This window comes from Mus musculus, chromosome 1, assembly GCF_000001635.26.
Source record: "Mus musculus strain C57BL/6J chromosome 1, GRCm38.p6 C57BL/6J".
NCBI lineage: Eukaryota > Metazoa > Chordata > Mammalia > Rodentia > Muridae > Mus > Mus musculus.
The window spans coordinates 136112545-136134123 of NC_000067.6; the positions used below are offsets into that span (position 1 = coordinate 136112545).

Sequence of the window (21579 nt, forward strand, 5' to 3'; positions counted from 1 at the left end):
CCATGGGCAGGATACTTGAGATGACAAGAAGCAAGCCAGGATTCAGGGAAGAGCAAGTTAGAGAAGCAAGAGGATTGCGTGGGGACCATGGGACAGACTGGAGTATGTAGGGACTTGAAATCTTTACACAGAGAAAGGGAGGCAACAGCCTACAGTCTGACCCTTGCAAGGCATGAGAAGTGAGTACAGGATCCAAGCGTTGGTCTACCCTTGCCCTCATCCCATTGCCAGTGTGGAGTACAGCAGCTACCACAAAAGAACACTGAGCCAGGGTATGCTGAAGAAATGTCTGCTCTTTCAGGCTTCATCAAGTTCAGTCAATTTAGGGCCGCTCTTACCTTTTACACCCCCACCTCCCACCCCAGGCAACTTTGAACAAGCTAACGAGGAGCTGAGAGCCATCATCAAGAAGATCTGGAAGAGAACCAGCATGAAGCTCTTGGACCAAGTCATCCCTCCAATAGGAGGTGGGTACTCCTAGGAAGAACAGAGTCTAGGACAGACGCATAAACGTTGAGAAGCTTACTCAAGAAGCCCTTTAAGAATCTGACATCTAGATAACATTACTACCATAGGCAGATGCCAAGAGCATCTAACAGAGACACAGGGTGAAAGGTGTCCACTCAACACTTCAGCAGGATGGGGCTGACCACCAAGCCTGCTGACCCCAGACCTCTCTTCTGAGTCCAGTGTAAGTCTCCCACTGGCCTTCATTCCCTCCCTTTTGGCTGTCTACAGATGATGAGGTGACAGTAGGGAAATTCTATGCCACATTCCTCATCCAGGAGCACTTCCGGAAGTTCATGAAGCGCCAGGAGGAATATTATGGGTATCGACCCAAAAAGGACACAGTTCAGATACAGGTAAATCCAACCTAGGTGGGTTCCAAGGGACATCCCTGCTGATCCAAGCCCCTCTCTTGGTCCCTCACCAATAGTCAGGGATGGAACCAAAGAGAAGGGAGCCTAGATGAATGGAATGAGAAGATAATTCAGGTTCGTCCGTGACAGAGGGTGTTTGGCCTCAGGAGAAGGTCTGGGAGCTCCTTATCTCTGAGTGACTGAACAAAAAAAAATTTTGATTTCTTTGATAAGGAGACCACTGCTGCAAAGAAAGCAGAGCCCACCCCCACCCAGGTCGGCTTCTGGTCTGCTCCACTGCATAAGAGAATGTTTAAACCTTTATCTCAGAAGGCTTTTGACTTCTCCTTTCTTCTTCTTCTTCTTCTTCTTCTTCTTCTTCTTCCTCATCCTCTTCTTCCTCCTCCTTCTTCTGTGTTCATTGTAATGCATATGACTTTAAAATTCAAAAGCAGACATGTAGGGTTAGAGAGATAGCTTATGGGTTGAGAGCACCTGTTGCTCCAACAGAGGACCTGAGTTCAGTTCCCTGCACCCATAGGGCAGCTAACAACCATCTGTAACTCCAGTTCCACAAGATCTGATGCCCTCTTCTGGCCTCTGTGGGCACTGCACATAAACGGTACACAGACATAATAAAAAGGCGAAGCACCCATACATATAAAGTTAAAATAAATAAATAAATCTTTAAAAACAACCCATACACTGGGCAGTGGTGGCGCACACCTTTAATCCCAGCACTTGGGAGGCAGAGGCAGGCAGATTTCTGAGTTTGAGGCCGGCCTGCTCTACCGAGTGAGTTTCAGGACAGCCAGGGCTACACAAAGAAACCCTGTCTCAAAAAAACAACAACAACAACCACACACACACAACCACAAACACACACACACACACATGTGGGCCACGTGTTCAATAAGAATTCGAATTGCCTTTGCAGTTTTGAAATAACTTTATCTTTTACACAATTGCACATTTTGATATGAGCCATTTAAGGATAACTTACATGACACCCCCTCAGCTCAGAATACTTTAGCGTAAATTTCCAGAAAACATGGCCTTGCCCTACATAATTCTCCTACATAGCCACAATACAACCACTAAAACTAGGAAGTTAGTGTTGATTCATAGCTACCCTCCATTCCTCACCTCAATGAAAAAGAATCCAACTCAGGATCATACACCTTGCATGCACAGCATCCTGCCTTGGTACCTTGCTTTCTGGAATCAGTCACTTGGCAGTCCTTCCTTAATGTGACCTTGACTCTTTTGAGGACACAGGCCAGCTGTCCCTCAGTCTGGGTTGGTATGATGTTTCCTCATACAAGACTGAAAATGTACGTTTTAGGTAAGAATGTCACAGACATGATCCTGTGTCCTTTTTGAAAATTATCAGGTGGCATTCATTTTGATTTGCTTTTTTGCTTCTGATATATAACATTTCATTGGCTAAAAAACACATATCAACAAAAAGATTCTCCACTGAGAGGCTTGGGTGGAAGGGATACAAAGTCTCTACCTACACAATCCCAGAAAGGCCCTTACATTCTTTTCAGAATGCAGATTGTCTCCCTCAGGCCAGAACAGGACCGTGGGCCCTCAGAGCCCTGTGATATTGGTCCAAGCTGGAGAACAGGTTTCAGGAGAGCTAGAGGTTCAGGGATTCAAAACAAGTGGGGCCAGGAAAAGCATTTGTGGTCCCAACTCCTGGAATGCACGATCACCCTGATACTTCACCACCCCTAGGCTGGATTACGGACCATAGAGGAAGAGGCAGCTCCTGAGATCCACCGTGCCATCTCTGGAGACCTGACAGCAGAGGAGGAACTGGAGAGGGCCATGGTAGAGGCTGCCATGGAGGAGGGGATATTCCGGGTGAGTGAAGGCCATGGCCACTTCTAAGGGACCAGGCACAGCAGGGAGCAAGAGAGAGAAAGGCTAGAAGCCAGGATGTACAGAAGATGGATTTGGGAGCTAAAGTTACACCTTGCCACCCATATCTTTTGGGACTCAGAATCTATGGCCCCAATGCACTAAATATGATACACGGTCGTTTCCTACATTCCCCATATCTATTTTCATTGCCCAAGGGTAATTTCATTTCCATTCAGGCTACCCCTGATATTTAGTTCTGTGGAGAGTTATAAGCCATGGGATCTTGACGATTCTTCATGGACACCCTATTAAACTCTATTGGATTTTGTGAAATGGTGGCCCAAATAGAAGACATGCAATGTCCCATATCAATCAACTAGGGGGGAGCTAGAACAGAGTTCTGCAGACTCCCAATTCAGTGTGCCATGTTCCCATGTGTGCGTTACCTGTATGGTTCCTGTCTGTTCATCAAAGTTAGACCTTGCTGAGGGTGAACTGTATTCTAGTATTGTCTTTCAGGGCATTATCTTCTGGCCTTAAAGGTTGCTTGTTCCTAACACTTTCTTCCCAGGTTGTCAGCCAACCACCCAACCCCAGGGAACTCCTCATATCCAGTCATTGCCTTCTCACTCTCCCCCTTGCCTCTAGAGGACGGGAGGCCTGTTTGGTCAAGTGGACAACTTCCTGGAAAGGACCAACTCTCTGCCCCCTGTCATGGCCAACCAAAGACCCCTCCAATTTGCTGAAATAGAGATGGAAGAGCTGGAGTCACCAGTCTTCTTGGAGGACTTCCCTCAGAACCCAGGCACCCACCCTCTTGCTCGTGCCAATACCAACAACGCCAATGCCAATGTTGCCTATGGCAACAGCAGCCATAGAAACAACCCAGTGTTTTCCAGGTAACAGTGGTAACTGCTGGCCACGGGAATATGAATTCTGAGATATGTTTGAGAGGGAAGGAGGCATCCTGAAATTTGTATAATGTCCTTTGTTAGCTATGTGTCCTTGGAGACCACTCTACACCCCTAGCACAAGAGGGCAAACCTGGCCTGAAGGGGTGTCTTTGGCCAGCAGGGGGCAGACTCTTGCCAACATCGGCCACAAACCTAAGCCAACCTTTCTGTGATTTCTCAGTTGGAAGGCACTGAAATGTATTGGTTACATAGTACAGTTTAAGAAAGGGCCTCCAGCAGTAGCGTACACTATAGGAAACTGTGAATGATAAGGTCAGTTGTCAGATTTGGGTAGTTCTGTCTTAGGTTTCCATGGCTATGAAGAGACACCATGACCAAGGTAACTCTTATAAGGACAACATTTAATTGGGGCTGGCTTACAGGTTCAGAGGTTCAGTCCATTATCATTATGGCAGGAAGCATGGCAGCATCCAGGCAGGCATGGTGCTGGAGGAGGAACTGAGGGTTCTACATCTGGTTCCGAAGGCAAACAGGAGAAGGCAGCTAGGAGGAGGGTCTCCAAGCCCACCCCCACAGAGACACACTTCCTCCAAGACCACACCTACTCCAACATGGCCACTCCCATTCCAACCACCACACTCCCATCACGTCAATCCCAGCTGTGATTTAAGTGGCATATGATGCTGTAGAGCCACTTAGCCATCATAACTCAGGGGCTGGGTTCCCAGTGGGACTTCTGCTCCGGACGGGCCAACTGAATAGCAGTCTCATTGGGAAGACAGGGCAGAAGCCAGCTGAACAACTACTTCCCTAGTCAGGACTGCCAACGCCTCACTCCAGTCCAAAGAGGCCTCTTGAATGCAGCCCAGATTGCTTGAAGGGTAGCCATGTCTTTGGGTCACCATGGTGCTAGGTAGTGTGGCAATACAGAAGCACCAGACCTGGGCTCTGCTGTGGGTGGGTGGGTGTCACGTGGTACAATGGTGACCAATTAGGACCCGTTAGGTGTACCGAGAGTACAGAAGTGTTCCTAATGACGCGGGCTGGAAAGGCCCAGAACACTTCTCGGTTTCAGTTGCACATGAGCAATATCTGGAGCTTTCAAAACTACCCGTGTCTAGAGTGGGTTCCCCAGCCAATGGTCCTCACCACAGCTTCCCAGGTGAGCCCATGTGTCATCAGGACTGACAGCTAGGGCCCTAAGAGGGCTTGAGGTCGTGCAGAGTGTGAGAAGAGTAGGGGAAGCATTGAGCAGGAGTGGAAGCAGCCGTGAGTTTGGCTTGCTCCCTCAGAGGCAAGGACAGCTAGAGTCAAGCTCTAGCAGAACCAGCCCTGGCGTGAAGGCTCCTGCACTCTGATTGGATGTTCACTGGTACCTCTGTGGATGGGTTTCAGCCTGCTCTGCTCCCATTTCAGCATCTGCTATGAACGGGAGTTCTTGGGAGAGGCGGACATGCCTGTTACCAGAGAAGGACCCCTCAGTCAGCCCTGCAGGGCCTCAGGTCAGTCTTTTCTGTGACTAAGAAGCTGAGCCTTCTCCTAGAGGCGTTTGGGAGTGCTCCCTCTTCCCTTAGAGCCTTGGAGGGTCCTGGGAGGAAGAACACTATCGTCAGGTTGAGGAAGGCTCCAAATGGGAAGCTGAACGGAAGGGGTAATGGGTGGGGAAGGCTTGTTCACGCTATCGGCCTTTGTGCAGGCCTACAGCTCCCTTCTGTGTAGCCTAGCCTGGAGTTCCCTTTTACTGGGTTCCTGGAAGGACAATCCCTGCACAATTGACCCCTAGGTTGTGGAGTCCTTGGCAGGTGGTCATGCAGTCTCCCTGTGGGTCTGGGATCACTGTGTGACGGTAGCAGCCCCAAGATTTCTGGGGTTCAGTAACAGTGAGGGTACTCCCTTGCTTGCCAACACACATAGCCATACTGAGCAAGAGCTTGCTGGCAAGTCTACCCCTCAGCCTCCCCCAAACCATAAGGACAAAGTGCTGGGCAGGGAGAGCTGAGCCAGTTCTGTCTGGCCTGGAGTTGCTTAGGTTTCAACGTGTGTCTACCTTCTCAACTACCTGCTGTAGCTGCCCAAGCAAGACTCTGATGACTCCCCCCATCAGGGGTCGGCAGCCCCACTGACCTTGCCTTCCTTGGCCCACAGGACCTCACAGCAGATCTCATGTGGACAAACTGAAAAGACCGATGACCCAGAGAGGAATGCCTGAAGGCCAGGTGCCTCCTTCCCCGTGCCAGGTAACAGGGGCAAAAGCCTGGGAGGAAGCGCCATATAGACCCCACTTGGCCTGGCAGGGGAAGAGCCCTGTGGGTAGCAGCCCATTCATAACAGAAGGATCCTGTGTTCCTGCATCGTCCTCAGTCTGTGGGTTTTGGTGGAGACTCCCTTGGATGAGCTATGGGCTCCAGTGTGTCTGTTAGTTCTAGCATATCTGTTTGGGGGTGTCTTTGCTTTTCTGTGTTTGAGACAGCTCTCCCAGGCAGAGCATCCTGTGCAGAAAGAGGGAAAGGGCCCCACGTCACGGTTTCTGGAAACACCCAACAGCAGGAACTTTGAGGAGCACGTTCCCAGGAATTCGGCTCACAGGTGCACGGCTCCAGCTACTGCCATGCTGATCCAGGAGGTGAGGTGGGGCTGGAACAGAGCGGCATACTCAGGAGTGGCCTTGTAATAGTCTGTCGTTGGAGGAAGAGTAGGACCAATGGGGGTGGGGTGCAGAAGACAATTTGCCTGGAAGACCCACCCAACATCCTCCTCCCACTGCAGGCTCTGGTTCGAGGAGGACTAGACTCCTTAGCAGCAGATGCTAACTTCGTCATGGCAACAGGCCAGGCCCTGGCAGATGCCTGCCAGATGGAACCAGAGGAAGTCGAGGTGGCAGCAACAGAGCTACTGAAGCAAGAATCCCCAGAGGGCGGGGCCGTGCCCTGGGAGCCTTGAGCCTCAGGTCCTCCCCTGGGCCGCCTGAATCTGCGTTGGGGCTCCCAAACGACCCTTATTACTCCCAGATGTGAGGCCTATACAGAATGACACAAGCTTAGAAATACCATGACCAAAAGCCAGAAAGTGCTGGAGTGGAGAAGTAGGTTAGCCCAGCTTAGCAGCCTCCCCTGGCCCCTCAGTAGCCAGCTGTATGGACTGAGTAGCGGTGGTCGGGAACCACCTCAACCAGGCAGGAGGCCATGGGTGGGCAGGGCCGGCCCTTCTCCTCATCAGCAAGAAGCAGGATTCGGCAGGGCTTGTGTGGCCATTCACAAAGGCCTGATCGGTGCCAGGGTCTGTCTGTCATAAAGCCACTCTATCTAGCTGGACATTAAAGTCTCCAGGCCTGACTTTGGCACCTGGCTTCTGCTTGCCTGTTTTATTTTATTGTTTTAGAACATCTGGAACTCCCTCTACCCCCTTTCTCAGAGAACCTGGGCCTTGCAGAAGAGTACCAGGCCATCTTCACTTTCCCTCTGATGGCATTAGAAGAAATGCCACACCCTGGTTACACCAGAGCCAACCTGTTTCGAAGCTGTAACCCTGTGACTTTGGCCAGAGTCCACCGCCAACGCCAACTAGAATCTCAGTGGCAGTAGTTTATGGCTATGTGTTCCCATGGCTCCTCTTCCATACCACCTAACAATGACTAACAGCTGCTGTCTCTAACCAAGGGCCTCAGGAGCACCTCTTGTACTCACAAAGCCCTTCCACACAAAAGCCACTCACTTCTCACCACAGTCACGTTCAAGATGAGGAAACAGGGGTGTGGGGAGATGACAAGATATACCTGTAATGTATCGCTAATGCGAGGCAAAACTGGGTCTGCCTTGCCCTGCCCTCTCCCCTTCACAAGGCACTCTTTCCTTCTGCCTATTCCTCCATTAATCGTGGGCCAAGTGCCTGCTCCATGGCTGTTGCTGTGGTAACAAGGCTGCCCTGCTGTCAGCCTCCTGGCAAAGTCCACAATGGGCTTCTGAACTTCTGGGTCCTGCCCCAGGATGTGCATAGCACAGGGCAGAGGTGACACTTGGTGACCTGTACATAGGGTCCTAGACCCAGCTAGGCCCCAAAGCTTCCTGGTGCCCTGTCAGTGAAGCAGTTACACACACACACACACACACACACACTCACACACACATACACACACATTCACACACTCACACATGCACACACCCACACACATGCACACACATACACACACACTCACACACATGCACACACACTCACACACACATGCACACACATACACATGCACTCACACAACACACACTCACACACATGCACACACAAATACACACACACATGCACAGTACACACACACACACACACACCACATGTTCTTTTCCCATGCCCTGTCAGTGAAACAGTTTCAACTCCTCCCGTTTCCACAAACCTCAGCACCAGCAGCTTGCCTTATCCACCTCACTGATAAACAGAAGTCACTGGAAGGTCCTTCCTCTCAGTTCTTCTAATCACACTGACCTATCTCCCCTCTCCTTCCTTTTTGACCTACTGAAAGCTGAGTCTTTGCTCCAGACATTCTCCACACCAGCCCTTCCACCCTCTCCCTATCTCTGCACTGGGTCCTGGTTGTGTCATCTTCCAAGTGTGGCTCAGCATTACTAGACACCGCGCTCACATAGGTGAGGCTCCTGCTCACCTCTGAGCTCTAGTGTGCCTCTCTAGAACCTTCCTGAGCTCTACCTGACCGACCTCTAGCCATCCTTCAAACCTCTTTTGCTGTCATTCCCCAGGACTTGACCAAGCTGTTTAGAACCTGACTCCCAGGCCACGCCCCAGGCCACGCCCCAGACCACACCCCAAACACAGACATCCCCAAACATCTTTCCCATCCAGAAGGCATAGCAGCACTGCTGTGAATGCAGTTTACCCCTGCCAGAGGCTAAGTTCCCTGAAAGCTGGAGCTGTCCCCGCCTTGTTCTCAGCTGCCTGTGTAGGGCCTAAGCTGCCCCTCTAGGGCCTAGCACTCTGGTGGCCCAGACACTGCTTGTTAAACAGGTGTTACAACCAGCTAAGAAGCATAAACACCTCCTGCTCTGTGTCACCAGCTCAGCAGACACTTCAGCCACGTTGGCTAGGAACAGGTGAGAGGAAACATCTCCACCTTGTCAGCCATGGTGGCTCACCCCTTTAGTCCAGCACTCCAAAGGCAGGGGATGGGGTTCTCTCTGAGTTCAAGTCCAGCAGAGACTGAGTTTCAGACCATCCAGGGCTATATAATGAGGATTTTTGTCTCAAACAAAACAAAAACAAAAACAACCCCTCTGTCTCCAAAGGTACCAGGTGGGACTCCACACTGTGGCCTCCAGTGTCCCCCTTTCACCTGACTCATGGCTAGTGAGGTAATAGCTACCTACATAAAAAAATTTCCTTTGCTATAAAATACTATCAAAGGGTGTTAGACTTTGATGAAGGAGCCAAGTGTCTTGTATGGCATTTAGCATGTACAGAACGAAAACTATATAACAAAATCTTGTTTCAATGGTTTCCGTTACATATTAATGTATTTAGCCTTCTTAGCAGTTAAAAAGAGAGACAGTTCTCTTTATTTTGCAACTGTGACACCGAGATCTCTGACCTAAGTCTGTGCAGCTACCAAGAGGCCCAGAAGGGAGCTAAACCTAGGCCTTTTGGCACTGCATTCCATGTTCTTAACGGATACACTATTTGTCAGGTCTACACTACCCTCCTATCCTGACTGACAGCTACAGGTGTACACAGGCCCGGAGAAACTAAGTCTTCGTCCCTTTGAAAAGTTCAAGCAATTTCCTATCGAGATATACAATGTTCTAATTCATCGTGTGCAAATCCCGTCCTCTACCGGGCTTCACCTCACCTGATGAGTGGTTTCCATCAGAGGAAAGGATGACGGAGGAACGGTGCTGAGTGAGCAGGTTTCAGCTAAAACAGACGTCCCCTTAGGAGGACCACCTAACAGAGTCCATGTACCATAGGGACAGGGGGCCCTTCTGTCACTGGGAGGCACCAACGTTCTTGACAGTTCCGTGCAGATTTGGTACCCAGCTGCTGAGTGGGGACTGTGCCAGAGGGGCAGGAGTGCCATTTGCAGGAGAAGTGGGCACAAAATGCACGCAAAGACTGCAGAGATGAGGGGAGCCTCTCCCATAGGACGGTGCAGAGCTCAGAGCCTCCATGGAAAATCCAGAAAAAGTGTGCTCAGGTGCCATCCCATCAAAGTCACAAGAGCTCTCGCCTCTGGCCCTGGGGCCTGCTCTGAACAGGGCCTGCTCTTTCAGGGTTTATTTATTGTGGTGATAGGGATTGAATCCAGGGCCCTGTACATGCTAAGAAAGGATTCTACCACTGAATTACTCGCCAGCCCCATCACCTGCTTTTTGGAAAGGAGAGAAATGACCCTACTAAAGTTGTTAAAGCAACCTTGGAAACTGAGTCTTACCCAGTGACTGCTGTGTCACATGAGGGTCAGGGAGTTGACATTGCTCTGTCAAGTCTAGTTCAGCTTAGCCTTGGGGTACAGATGTAACTGTGCAAGGCTCGTGTCTTAGTAAGTTTCCATTGCTGCGATGAGACACCATAGCTAAAGCAACTTGGGGAGGGAAGGGTTTATTTGGCTTCCAAATGTAGGAGATGCCGGCTCCTGGAGCTGACCTGGACTCCCCACCAGGTGTCTTACAGAGACTGTCCCCTGCTCTTCCCAGCCTTGGGCTGACCGCTCAAGAATCCTGGGTGGCATCACAGCATGCTCCTGTTGCTGGCCTTTGTTCTGAAGCTGTTCACACCTGTTCTGACCACCCAGAACTGCCTGGATGCCAGCTCACCAAGATGAACTTCCTGTGCAAAGCATTCTGATTGTTTTGTGTTGATTTCATTTTTGAGACAAGGTCTGCCTATGTCACACTTCCTAAGTTTCAAACTTCCTCCCCTTAGTATCCAAGTACTGGGATTGCAGGCATGCCCCTCTCACCGGCTCTATTGCAGGCATGCCCCTCTCACCGTCTCTATTGCAGACATGCCTCTCTCACCGGCTCTATTGCAGGCAGGCCCCTCTCACCGTCTCTTCTATGTGTGTGTGTGGGGGGGGGGGCAAAGACTCACTCAGACTGAAAACATATGATTTGATGTTACCACGCCCTACCCCCATCACCCACCTCTAGCACCAGGGACCCACATCAGCCCAGGGGTAGGGAGCTATGACCAAGGCTTCTTCCTCTGGGCCTTTTCTTTTTTATTTTATCTCGTTTTGTTATTGTTTAAGACAGCGTTTCTCTGTGTAGCCCTGGAACTCACTTTATATAGCCCAGGCTGGCCTTGAACTCCCAGACCCTCCTGCCTCTGCCTCCCAAGTGCTGGAATTAAAGGCGTGAAGCACTGCCACTGGCCCTCTGGGCTTTTTCTAATTTTGTTTATGACTTAAGCTCTTTGCTCCACTCAGTCTGAGCCTTCCTTTTGGATTCTCCAACTTACTTTGGAGATTACAGAGCAGAGAGGAGAAGAAAGGTCTTTTCAGCCTTCTCTGCATCCTCCCTTGACCTTCCTGACACTGATTCTGCTTAAGGCAATGTATTCTCTGTCTGCTGCTTCAAGTTTCAGAAAACAAGGCGCTAAGGAGGGACACAGGCAAACGTTTTAAGAGTTATGTCACTTCAGGCCAACTTGACTTTCAGAGTCAAAAGGTCCCTTGAACTGTTCCTAGCGTGGGCCAGGAGATCCAGCACACACTACTTGAGGACTGACATCGACCACTGTCCAGTGACGTCCTGAGGCTGGCTGGGTTTCTGGAGAGCTGGCGCCATCGAGGTTAACTTAGAATGTAAAGTGTTAAGTGCTTCTTTGCTGGCAATTTTCTGGGTAGGGCCTGGCTCAGGCAAATGTCTCCCGGAGCTAAGGAAATGATGCGTCCAGAGAGACGGAGAATCAATAACTCAAGGACAGGAGTGGCCTTTGCGAACTTCATCAGCGGGGAAGTGCTGTCTGTGGAGGAGGGGCGAGCCCCTCTGGAGATCCATCTTGGAGGCTTGCTGTGTATCCTCAGCTCTCTGGGCCTTTGTTACCTGCCTCGTCTGCTCTCTTTTTCCTCTTCCCTTTCCTGGTTTGCCCTGACTGACCGCCTCTTGATGCTCCTCTTGGCATCCCTCTCCTGTTCTATGCCATGTTCTCTGTCACTGCCTCCCTCTGGTGGGTGGGTGGGGGGTGGCCTTTGAGCCCTATAACATGTGGCGCAAGGGAGAGAGTTCCTCAGGGGCTGAGAACTGCTGTCCTCTGTCTCTATGACCCCAGATAAGCCAACCAATCTGCACTTCTGTGCAAAGCGGAAGCTGAAGCAAGCTACCTTTTAAAAATAGCTCCATTGGGCTGGAGAGATCGCTTTGTTGGTAAAGTGCTTGGATAAGCATGAAGATTTGAGTTTAGATTCCCCGTGCCCATGTGGAAAGCTGGGTACTATGACTATGGCCCACGTAGGTGGGCTAGGAAAGTGGGGGGGATGGTGAACGCAGGTGGGTCCCTGTGGCTCACTGGCCAACAGCCTAGCCGAATAGGGTGACCTCAGTTCAATGAGAGACTCTGAGAGCAACTAAGGAAGATACCAGATGATGACCTTTGACCTCTGCAGACAGAGGAGTGCTGTTGAGGTAAAATTAACAGTTAATTGCACATATGTAACACGTACAATGGTTTGCTTTGCCTTACAGAGATACATCCAGAGATCTATGTAAGACCATCTGAAAGACTTTCTTTGTGCGCCTTTGCAGCCCCTCCTGACCTCTTCAGGCCCCCTACCACTCCTATATCCCTCGCTTTGCCAGGCAACCACTGATCTGTTTTCTGACCCGTTAGGGTCACTATATTTTCTAGGCTGTTCCTCTCAGTGAGGTTAGGGAGCATGTGCTATGGTCTGCTTCTTTCCCGGAGTACAGTTGAGATTCATCTACTCTGCATCAGTCATGTACCAGTAGGTCACCCCCTTTCCTTGCTGAATAGGATTCCGTCGTGAGCAGGTCTGTTTCTGTACCCATTCCCTGCCAGTGAGCATTTGGGCCTATAGCAAAAGCTGATGTCATCACCCCCATACACACCCAAAGCAGGCAACTTCCTAGGGTGCTCTACTCGCTTTCATAGCCCATCAGCTGTCAAGGGGCAGATCCAGTCTCTTCCTTCACGGCAGCTCAACACGAGATGGAGTCCCCGTCAGCTTGCTTGGGTTTGAATCGCGCTCTGTGATTGTAGCATGACTTTACTGGATTGCTTTGTGGAGATAATTATTTCTCCTTCCAGGAGCTGGAAGCATTGCATTGCCGCATGAAACTCAAACATTCACCACATGCTCGCTACAACATTCAGAAAAAGTATCCGTTAATATCTTGCCTGTGCCTCTGAGGTCTTTATGCTCTAGAATGGGTTAGTCCTGCAATATCTGAGCAGCAACCATAACCCTTTTTAGCGGCTCTGTTTCATGGAGGAGTAACTAAGTCCCAAGGGAACGATCTTTGAGCTAGAGACAAATGCAGATATGTCCTGATATCCGACCTGGGAATAATTCCGACTGAGATGACTGGTGGGGGCAGAGGGTCCTTAGTGTTTTCCAGTGACTTCTCAGGGTGGTTCCTGAAGACGCCCAGGCAGTAGAACAGCACAGCCAGTGTAGCCATGGGATCCAAAGGGTTAATATTTAGCCGTGTATGTCTTTAATCACCACAACCCAGTGACCAGGAAATTTAGTAAAATCTTAGTCAAATCAGGATGGAGAGAGAGAGAGAGAGAGAGAGAGAGAGAGAGAGAGAGAGAGAGAGAGAGAGAGAGAGAGACTTTCTTCTATCCACCTCTCAATAGCCCAAAATCCAAAGGGGGCTTCTACCTGTATGCAGGCTAGGGCCCTGGAAATCACTTGGGCCTTTTGGCATCTTTATAGATGGGAGATCTCCAGACTCTGCGTCTGCTTTTACCAACTGTGTCAGAGTAGGTTAGGCTATGCCAGGACCACACAGGACCTACACGTTCAGCCGCTGATCACAAGAAAAGTTTATTTCTCATCTATGCTCTGTGAACAGTACAGGTGTGACAGTGGCAGTGCCTCCCAAAGCTTCACTTTTTATTGGTTCAAGTCACATGGTCCCTCACTATCAGAGGAGTAAGGACATGTAGTCCTGAGCCCTGTGCTGGAAAGGCAGAGTTCGGGAAATACAGGAACAGCACACTAATGACTACTACCCTAGCCAAGTGACCTTTGAACCTGTTTCCTCTTTTGAAAAACAGTCACGATAATGGTGTACCCCAGAGATGATTGTGAGGGTTAGGTGAAAACGTGTGTGACACATCCAGCGTGGTTACAGGGTGAGTGAGAACTCTCCCCTTTCAGGGGCCCAGCCCCCAGGGAGGCAGGCCATGGTTACCTGTGTAGGAAAGGGTGCACAAGGCTAAGGCCTCCTCCTGGAAAGCCCAAGGTGCTGCCATGTCATCAGCAGAGGGCAGCTAAGTTCCTGCAGATCTGCCGATCCACCCAGCAGATCTCACGCCAAAGGCTTAGCTGACGAACCTAGAATTCCACTCATGCAGGGCAAGCCTTCTACCACTGAATTCCACCCCGGCCCCTCACTAATGACACCTCATCTTCACAACCTTGTTCTTGCTCACTCCTGAGAGTCCCTCTCCATCTTTTTTTGTAAACCTACCCCTCTGGCCAGACAGAGGTAGAGTCTATTGGAGAAAAGATGGAGAACCCGCAAACAATGTGAAGGACTGAAATCTACTTTGAGGCAAGCACTGGGTGGAATTCTTGATGTGCATCCTCCCTCCCCCCATTGCAACTCCATGATGGTCCTGAGATGAGGACGTGCTCCGTCTCGCTTTGGGATGTGGGAGCTGATGCTGGGCTCGGTTACATCACCGACTTGGGGTTACACAGCTCATCATGTGGATGTGAGTTCTGGATGTGAGCCCAGACCTCCGTGACTCAGAAGATCACAACTCAGCCTCTGGACTGCCTTTCGTTATTTCACTCAGACCAAAGTTTTGTCAGGACTATAAACGCATGACAGGCTGATTTCAGATGTTTAGCCTTGGGGTCTTATCATGCTGCCAGGGGCAGCACAGCAACCGAACTTCCAGTCTTGCAGCTCAGCCCCTGCTTTACCATCCTATGCAACTTCGGACAAATCTCTTTCCCTCTTGGGGCCTCAGTTTCTTCATTCAAAAATAAGATGGCTGAATAATGTGACCTGGGGGGTTCTTTTTGAGTCTAGATGTTGATATGGAGACTGGTGACCATGAGAATGGCCACATCGATACTGTTAGCAGGCACAGCAGAGTAGAAGGGTGGGTAAAGTTACCATGTTTAAGAACCATGTACAGTCAGGTGGTGGTGCTGCATGCTTTTAACCACAGGCTTCAGGAGGCAGAGGCAGGTAGATCTTTGAGTTCAACCCCAGCCTGGTATACAGAGAGACTTTCAGAGTAGCCAGGGCAAAACAGAGAGATCCTGTTTCAAAAAACCAAAACAATCAAACAAAAAGAAACATGTACAATGGGTGTGCCTATGATCCCAGTTCTCTGGATGCTGAGGCAGGAGGATCATGAGTTTTAGTGGTAGCATGTGCTTCACAGAAAGACTCTGCTTTAAGAAGAAAAAAATAGAATGAAGGAGAGAGAGAGAGAGAGAGAGAGAGAGAGAGAGAGAGAGAGAGAGAGAGAGAGAGAGAGAGAGAGAGAGAGAATGTTTGAGGTTACATAGAGTATTAATTAAATCCTAATTATTATTTGAAGCCAAAAATAGAGTTTGTTTTAGGAGTGATGGATGTTTGAAATCCATGGGCAGCTCTCTGCCTTCCTTGCTATTTATAACAGTCTCTGGTTTCCTCTGTGGCCAAGTCTGTCTCCTTCTAAACACAGGAAGTGAGGCTCAGTTCACGTCTGCACTCAGATCTCCTGAGTCTGCAGCTCAATGGATCTTTTTTTGGGGTCCTGAGCTTCTTGCGGGTGGGAAGCGCTGGGCCCTGCTTCTGGCTGGACATTGGAGGTTGGAGCTGGACATCTGCTAAAGGACACTGTTATAGGATAGACTGAGGCCTGCTCCCACAGATCCAAGCGCAGATGCTGGGGTGGGCCTGGGGTTAGAACTCGAGGTCTTGAGCTCTGTATCCACCACCACCATTTTACACTAAGGCTTATTTAGATTTTGCAATGCTGTTCCTGAAGGAGGGGGTAGGGGACACAGAAAGAAGACACAAGTTCAGACCTCCTTTGGGGACATTCCTGGTACCTATAGGAATCCCTTCCATGTTTTTATCTGTTCCCATAGCACTGCTGTTAAAAAAGTGGAATGTGTCTAAGAGAGCTCAGGCCAGATGGCTGCCCCAAGTCACTGCTGGAGTATTTTAACTACAGTTGCGTGGGAGCTTCCTGATTTGGAGGGGGCTCCCCACACCTCCCCGAGGTTCCCATCTGCCCAGACGCCCACAGCTCCTGTCAGGAAAAATGATGGAGGACCCAAGATGCCTGGGGGAAGGAACTCAACTCAGAATAGAAGTTGAGACTTATAGTCGAGTCCAGTTAGGGGCTTAGCCTTTTCCCCACCCGTGTGTGTGTGTGTGTGTGTGTGTGTGTGTGTGTGTGTGTGTGTATGCATGTGCAGCATTGAGGGCTGCAGGCAGTAGCTGATCCTGAGAAAAATGGGTGTGAGCCTCTGTGTGTGTGTATGTGTGTGTGTGTGTGTGTGTGTGAGAGAGAGTGTGTAAAACATTGAGGGCTACATGCAGTAGCTGATCCTGAGAAATTGTGTGTGTGTGTGTGTGTGTGTGTGTGTGTGTGTGTGTGTGTGTGTAGCACTGAGGGCTCCATGCAGTAGCTGATCCTGAGAAACATCAAGGTTCATTAAGAAGAGCAGCTGGGCAGAGGTGGGAACACAGCAAAGAAGCAGTGGTTATTGACGCTGGAGAGAGCTCAGAGAGGGCAGAGACTGTCTTAGTCTTTCCCTGAACTAATCTAAATCTCTCCAAATGGCAGCTTAAGCCTCCTTCTCAGCTTGGATCCCCACATGACCTCAGCCCCGTTAGTCCCTCACTCCTGAACAGAAGAGCCCAGGAGTCAGGGTCTGGACCTCAGCCACCCAGCTCCTGCTTGCTAACCCCAGAGGGAGCTGCTGGGGTGGCTGGGGCAACTGGAACCTTGAAACCCTAATGGCTAGGAGGCCTGAGTCCGCAGCCATGGGCCTCCTTGCTTACCCTAGCTGCACACCCTGGATGTCAGGAGACACAGAGAGGAAAGCTCTGGTGGCATTTCCCAGCAGCGGAGCTCTGAGTCAGAAGGTCACCTACTGCTGGAAGTCTGAGCAGACCTATGGCAAACAGGAAGCTAGAGTTAAGTACCAAAGAAGTCCAGGGATGGGAGGGAGGGGGAACAGTTTAGGTAAAAACACATTATCTTTCAGGAGAGCTAAGCCTGTTGCTTGTGGCACCCCCGGGCAAAGCTGGGCCAATCCAGCTCCCTTCCCCACAGGCACGCCCTTAGAGGAATCCCTTAGAGGAATCGGGACGCCTAGAACCACTTGCAGAAGTCCAGATCTTCTGTGTGTTGCTTATGAGACTATTTCCCCACTTGCAAAATTGGGGGTAGGGGAGAAGGCTAGAACCTGGCTCATAAGGTTAGGAGAACAAACAAGAACAAAAGCACCAAGTACCTCCCCGTGTAAGCACCGCTCAGCTCTCCACATCCTCCTTTTGTTAGAAGACAGGGAGCAGCGTCCCAATTTCCCAACACTGTCTCTTGCTCTAAGGAATTTGATTCACTGGCTTTGGGTTTCAGATGCTAATATTAATAAAATATATAGGATCCCACCAGGACCCCTTACACACCACCATCACCACTACCTCTCTGGGGCTCTGGCTCTCCTCCTGTTTGCTACGAGGGTAGGAAGAATGAGCTGACCTAACTTTCACATTTTCCCTTAAAACTATTCCAAACAGGCACCTGGGTTCCCGAGTGGAGCAGTCACAGATGGGGGTGGGGAGTGGGGAATGATGGCACCAAGAAGTGGATCCTCAGGACCCTAACGTACATCCCAGCCAAGACGTCTCACAGGGTTTCATCATCTGAGGCTGATGCAAGAAGCTTGGAGCCAGACTCCCCTGCCTCCCCTCCCCCAGAGGTCTCCATCCACATCTTGAGCTGCAGCTGGGTCCTCCTCTTGGGCCTTTTCCAGAGGAAGGAGCTGGGTGAAGCCTGGGAAGGGAGGGCAGCTGGTGAGGGGCCCTGTGAATGGTCCTAATGTTGGTTGTTGGGGGGCAGGGAGAAGAGTGGGGCTGGGAGGGTGCAGGGGTGAACTGGAATGGGACTTGACTTCACATTACTGGTCTCCTTTCTCATAGCCCTGTGTTGAAAAGTCTCCTGGGCTAATCCTTTATATACATTTCTGATGGCAGCGCTGGCCTCCTTTGCCTTCTAGCTTCTCCCAGGTATCTGGAGTCAAGTGCTTCTTTGTTCCTACTACTTCCCAGGCAGATCTGGCCTCCCACATCGACTCCCCCACACACAACCCGCCCCCCCCCCCCACTGTCACAAAGAGTGTGAACCAGGCCCTGTGGGTCATAAAGGTTAGTGGGACCCTGGTTTAGTGAGGAGAACCTGAGCCAGTCAGCCATCAAAGCAAACTATGAGCTTAAAGATGTTGCAGAGTGGAGGTGGGGAAATTTACTTCCACATCAACAAGAATCCCCTTCAATAAAGGTTGGCGGATTTACCGAAATAAATGCAGAAGGGACACTTCGCTGACTCTTTCAAATTGCAAATTGCTCATCTCTATGAGATGCTTTGAGGTGCAGCACACCGCCCAGCCCAGAGACCAGGTTCTTACCCATGCCTAGCCACAGACTCGCTGTATGACCTTGGGGTGTTCCTCTTTGAGTCCCGTTCCTCATTTAGGAAAGGAAGATCCCACTGAGACTGAGGTACCATGACTTCGAGGGCCGTGGTTCCCGAATGGTCAACTTCCCAGGGACGAGTCCATCATGCCACTCCCGCTTTCACTCCCAAGCCCTCCAATCCTACCCCGCCCCTCCCAGCCACCCGATGGACGGGAGCCAAGAGGTCTCTTTAAAGGCTCAAGTCCCGCCTCTGCTGCTCGTTGGGGCCTTCTATTGGCGGCCTCTGGGAGGGGCGGGGCCCTGCGCGGCTCTGAGGGGCTGGGGGTGGGTCCTGAGGTGGCTCGGCCCCCGCCCCCTTTGTTCGCGCTGCGGCGGGAGGTGGCGGTCCGGGTGGGAGGTGTGTGCGCGCGCGTGTGCCGCGCTGTAGGGAGCTGCGGGTCTCACTGCCCGCTGTCAACGAGCTCAGCACCTCCGCGCGATGGCTGGAGGAGACGCATGGGACCAGCCCCGTGGGGCCGGCCGCGGCTGAGCCCCTCTGCCGCCTCCTGCGAGCATGTCACCTCCAGCCTACGAGGTCGCTTTCGCTAGCAGGGTCCCTGCCTCCGCCTTCTGCAGCCGCAGCCGCTGCCTGGAGCAGTGGCCCCCGGACCCCCGCCCCTGATCCGCGCCCAGACCCTGGTGCCGGAGGACCATGGCTGGCCAGGGCGACTGCTGCGTCAAAGTGGCCGTCAGGTAAGGGTCGATGGCGGGGAAGGGGCGTGCGAGGAGGGGTTCGAGCTTTGTCTCGCGTGTTCTCGGGCGGGGGGCGCGGGCACCGCTCGAGCTGGAGTCTGCAGTCCAGGAGGAGGGGCCGACGCGCGCTGGCCCGGCTGCCGCAGGGGAGCGGCGGCCCAGCGGACTGATGGAAGGTGGCTTTGTTTGGGTGGTAATTTCTGGCCCCTCTTGGGAGCACTTAATGATCAGAAAATCGAATAAACAAGGAAATCCGGTATTTCACACCCAGCTTTGGCCCAGGCCGGAGCGTCTGTGTGTTTCCTCTTGTCCTCCCCATGAGGCTGCTGTCTCATTCTGGGGTATAGGAGGGAATCCCCCCTCCCCCCATCTACCCCAGTTAGCCAGTTCTACGCTCTTGATCCAGCTCACCATCCTGGGAGCGGATACAACAGACAAAGATCGGTTGTGGGACCCATGAAAGGGTTGGAATGGTGCCTTGGCTTTCCACGGGGTGCCAATGGCTTTTGGAGAAAGCCCTGCTGGTCCTGCCCCAAGAGGAGATGGTGCTAGGGAGGAAGAAAAAGGTGTATCCGAGGGACTAATCCAGAAGGGGTGAAAGGGGTGACAGGACCCTAATGCTACATTCACAGGCACAAAGGTGAAACTGAGCAGGGGGGAAGGGCCCCTAGATTTATCTGGATTCCCATTCCCGATATCTGTAGGTATTAGAAGTAATCTGGCAGACATTAAGAGGAAAGAGGACGGGACTTAGTGGGTTCTTTTCCTAGGGGCACACAGGTGCAGGGACAGGAAATGCTACAAAGTTGAACTCTCTGTTCTTTGCAGAGAGTGAAGATGCCTCCCACCAGCTCTCCCGACTGTGTTTTGTGGTCTTCTCTTTAAGAAGAACATAGTGGGAGAGTAGCAATGTGAGTGAGCTGGTCACCAACTCACAGATGCACTGAGGAACATACATCTCTGGTTCTGGCCTTATAGAGTGGGGGAGGGGAGCAGTCAAATTCTAGGGTAGGTCCTTGAGACAAGTGTTCAAATCCCCTGGGTCAGAGATGACCCAGATTCCAGGGATCCTGGGAAGAAGCTCATAGACAAGATGAGAGAAATCGATGAGATAGGTTCTCTCTTCCTGCCCCAGAGCAGATGCCCACCCCCCAACTCTGTATAATCCAGAGAGAAGGCACGGAGGCTTAGTATATAATAGCTCAGGTGCTGAGGGAGGGAGATTGAGGGCTGCTGGTCCAGCAGCTCCTACAGCAGTCAGAACACCACCCGTGCACACACTCTGCCTGGCACTGAACAGCCTGAGACAAAGAGGAGCCCTGCAGGTGTCTGGTGGGCTGGTGGGGCGGAGCCAGGCTGCCACTGAAGCTGACATTGCAGCAGGAACCTTTGGAGGTCGAGGGAAGGGGAGCACGCATGGGCCGGGTGGGAGTGAGACATGTCAATATGGCATCTACAGCAGATGGGGAGAGGGGAGCTACCTGCCGTAAAAAGAAAATGGAAGCCCAACCTCCAACCAGTGTGAACCTGGACTGACAGGACAGGAGACGGGGTGCTCTATCCATGGGGTCTTTCCTTTAGACTCCATTTTACCGGAGAGAGCCAAACAAAGGCCTTCCCCCTTGATTCATACTCCCCAGTCTGGGCCTGGCATGGTAAAATATTGGAGTTCCCACTTCAGGAGCCTGGGGGCATGGGCACCTGTATAGAAAATAAAGGGAAAGCTAGTGTTCCTTCCCACAATGACTATCGGGACGTTTCTGGGACCTTTACCACAGAGAAGGGCTGGTGGCTGCCTTCTGCACCCAGGGCTTTGGGATGCTCTTCCTAACTGGAGTCAGCTGTGTATATGAAGTTGTGTGGAAATTGAACATCTGAAGCGCTAGCCTTTCCAAGGGCTCCAAAAAGGTGAGAGCCCCGCCCACTCATTCCGTCTGGCTCTAGATCAGCCAGCCCGGCACACGCCAGACCTCAATGGGCAACCGGCCGTGCAGGCAGACAATGCCTGGACAGAGCCCAGGTTCTAATCAGAGAGCTGAGGGTGGGACTGGGCTGGGGGAAGGAGCAGATGGTGCCAGCGATGTGCTTTAGGGGGAATTCTCCTTGGTTTAGCATCTCTTCCCATGTCCCACCTCCAGTGTCACCACCTGTGTCATTGAAGAAGGGGCTGGGTGGGAGGCTGCAGTCTGTGGCACATTTATGAGCAGCAAGGATTTGAGAACTGCCCGCTGCTGTAAGTTTCCTAGCTGCTGACAAAGAGAGCTGTCTTCCTGACTTCCTGGAAGTCCTCTCCGAATTCCCATGAGAGTCATTTATGGTGAAGGCCTGGGATCTGGCCCTGTGAGCAGAGTGAGACGGGGC

General features: G+C 51.4%; 2 protein-coding genes and 1 long non-coding RNA gene across 9 annotated transcripts in view; 2 read left to right on the top strand and 1 right to left on the bottom strand.

The window, feature by feature from the left end:
* Positions 1 to 7278, top strand: part of Cacna1s (calcium channel, voltage-dependent, L type, alpha 1S subunit) — a 67017-nt gene extending 59739 nt beyond the window's left edge. The window contains exons 37-44 of one of the 3 annotated variants that reach the window (XM_006529106.3): positions 366 to 467; positions 739 to 863; positions 2604 to 2732; positions 3381 to 3631; positions 5063 to 5148; positions 5792 to 5883; positions 6117 to 6269; positions 6413 to 6992. In XM_006529106.3, coding sequence (XP_006529169.1) covers positions 366 to 467; positions 739 to 863; positions 2604 to 2732; positions 3381 to 3631; positions 5063 to 5148; positions 5792 to 5883; positions 6117 to 6269; positions 6413 to 6586 — 1112 coding nt within the window. In that variant the 3' untranslated portion in view covers positions 6587 to 6992. Of the gene's footprint in view, positions 1 to 365; positions 468 to 738; positions 864 to 2603; positions 2733 to 3380; positions 3632 to 5062; positions 5149 to 5791; positions 5899 to 6116; positions 6270 to 6412 lie in introns of all 3 variants that reach the window. The other 2 variants (NM_001081023.2, NM_014193.3) reach the window with 2 other exon arrangements.
* Positions 7279 to 15174: 7896 nt separating this feature from the next.
* On the bottom strand, positions 15175 to 18639 carry Gm15850 (predicted gene 15850). Of its 4 annotated transcripts, none has more exons than NR_046168.1 (4): positions 18477 to 18639; positions 17682 to 17845; positions 16849 to 16961; positions 15175 to 15239 (listed from the first exon to the last, which is right to left on the bottom strand). It is a non-coding gene; the product is annotated as a predicted gene 15850 (long non-coding RNA). The 4 variants fall into 4 exon arrangements; NR_046167.1 differs by having other exon boundaries at positions 15175 to 15242; NR_046170.1 differs by lacking the exon at positions 17682 to 17845.
* Positions 18640 to 18845: 206 nt separating this feature from the next.
* The window catches only part of Kif21b (kinesin family member 21B), a 46612-nt gene continuing 43878 nt past the window's right edge, over positions 18846 to 21579 (top strand). For both annotated transcript variants that reach the window (NR_153829.1, NM_001039472.2), the window contains exon 1: positions 18846 to 19218. Coding sequence is in view for 1 of the 2 variants with exons in the window: in NM_001039472.2 (NP_001034561.1) it covers positions 19178 to 19218 (41 nt within the window). In the remaining variant the exon portion in view is untranslated. The remainder of the gene's footprint in view (positions 19219 to 21579) is intronic.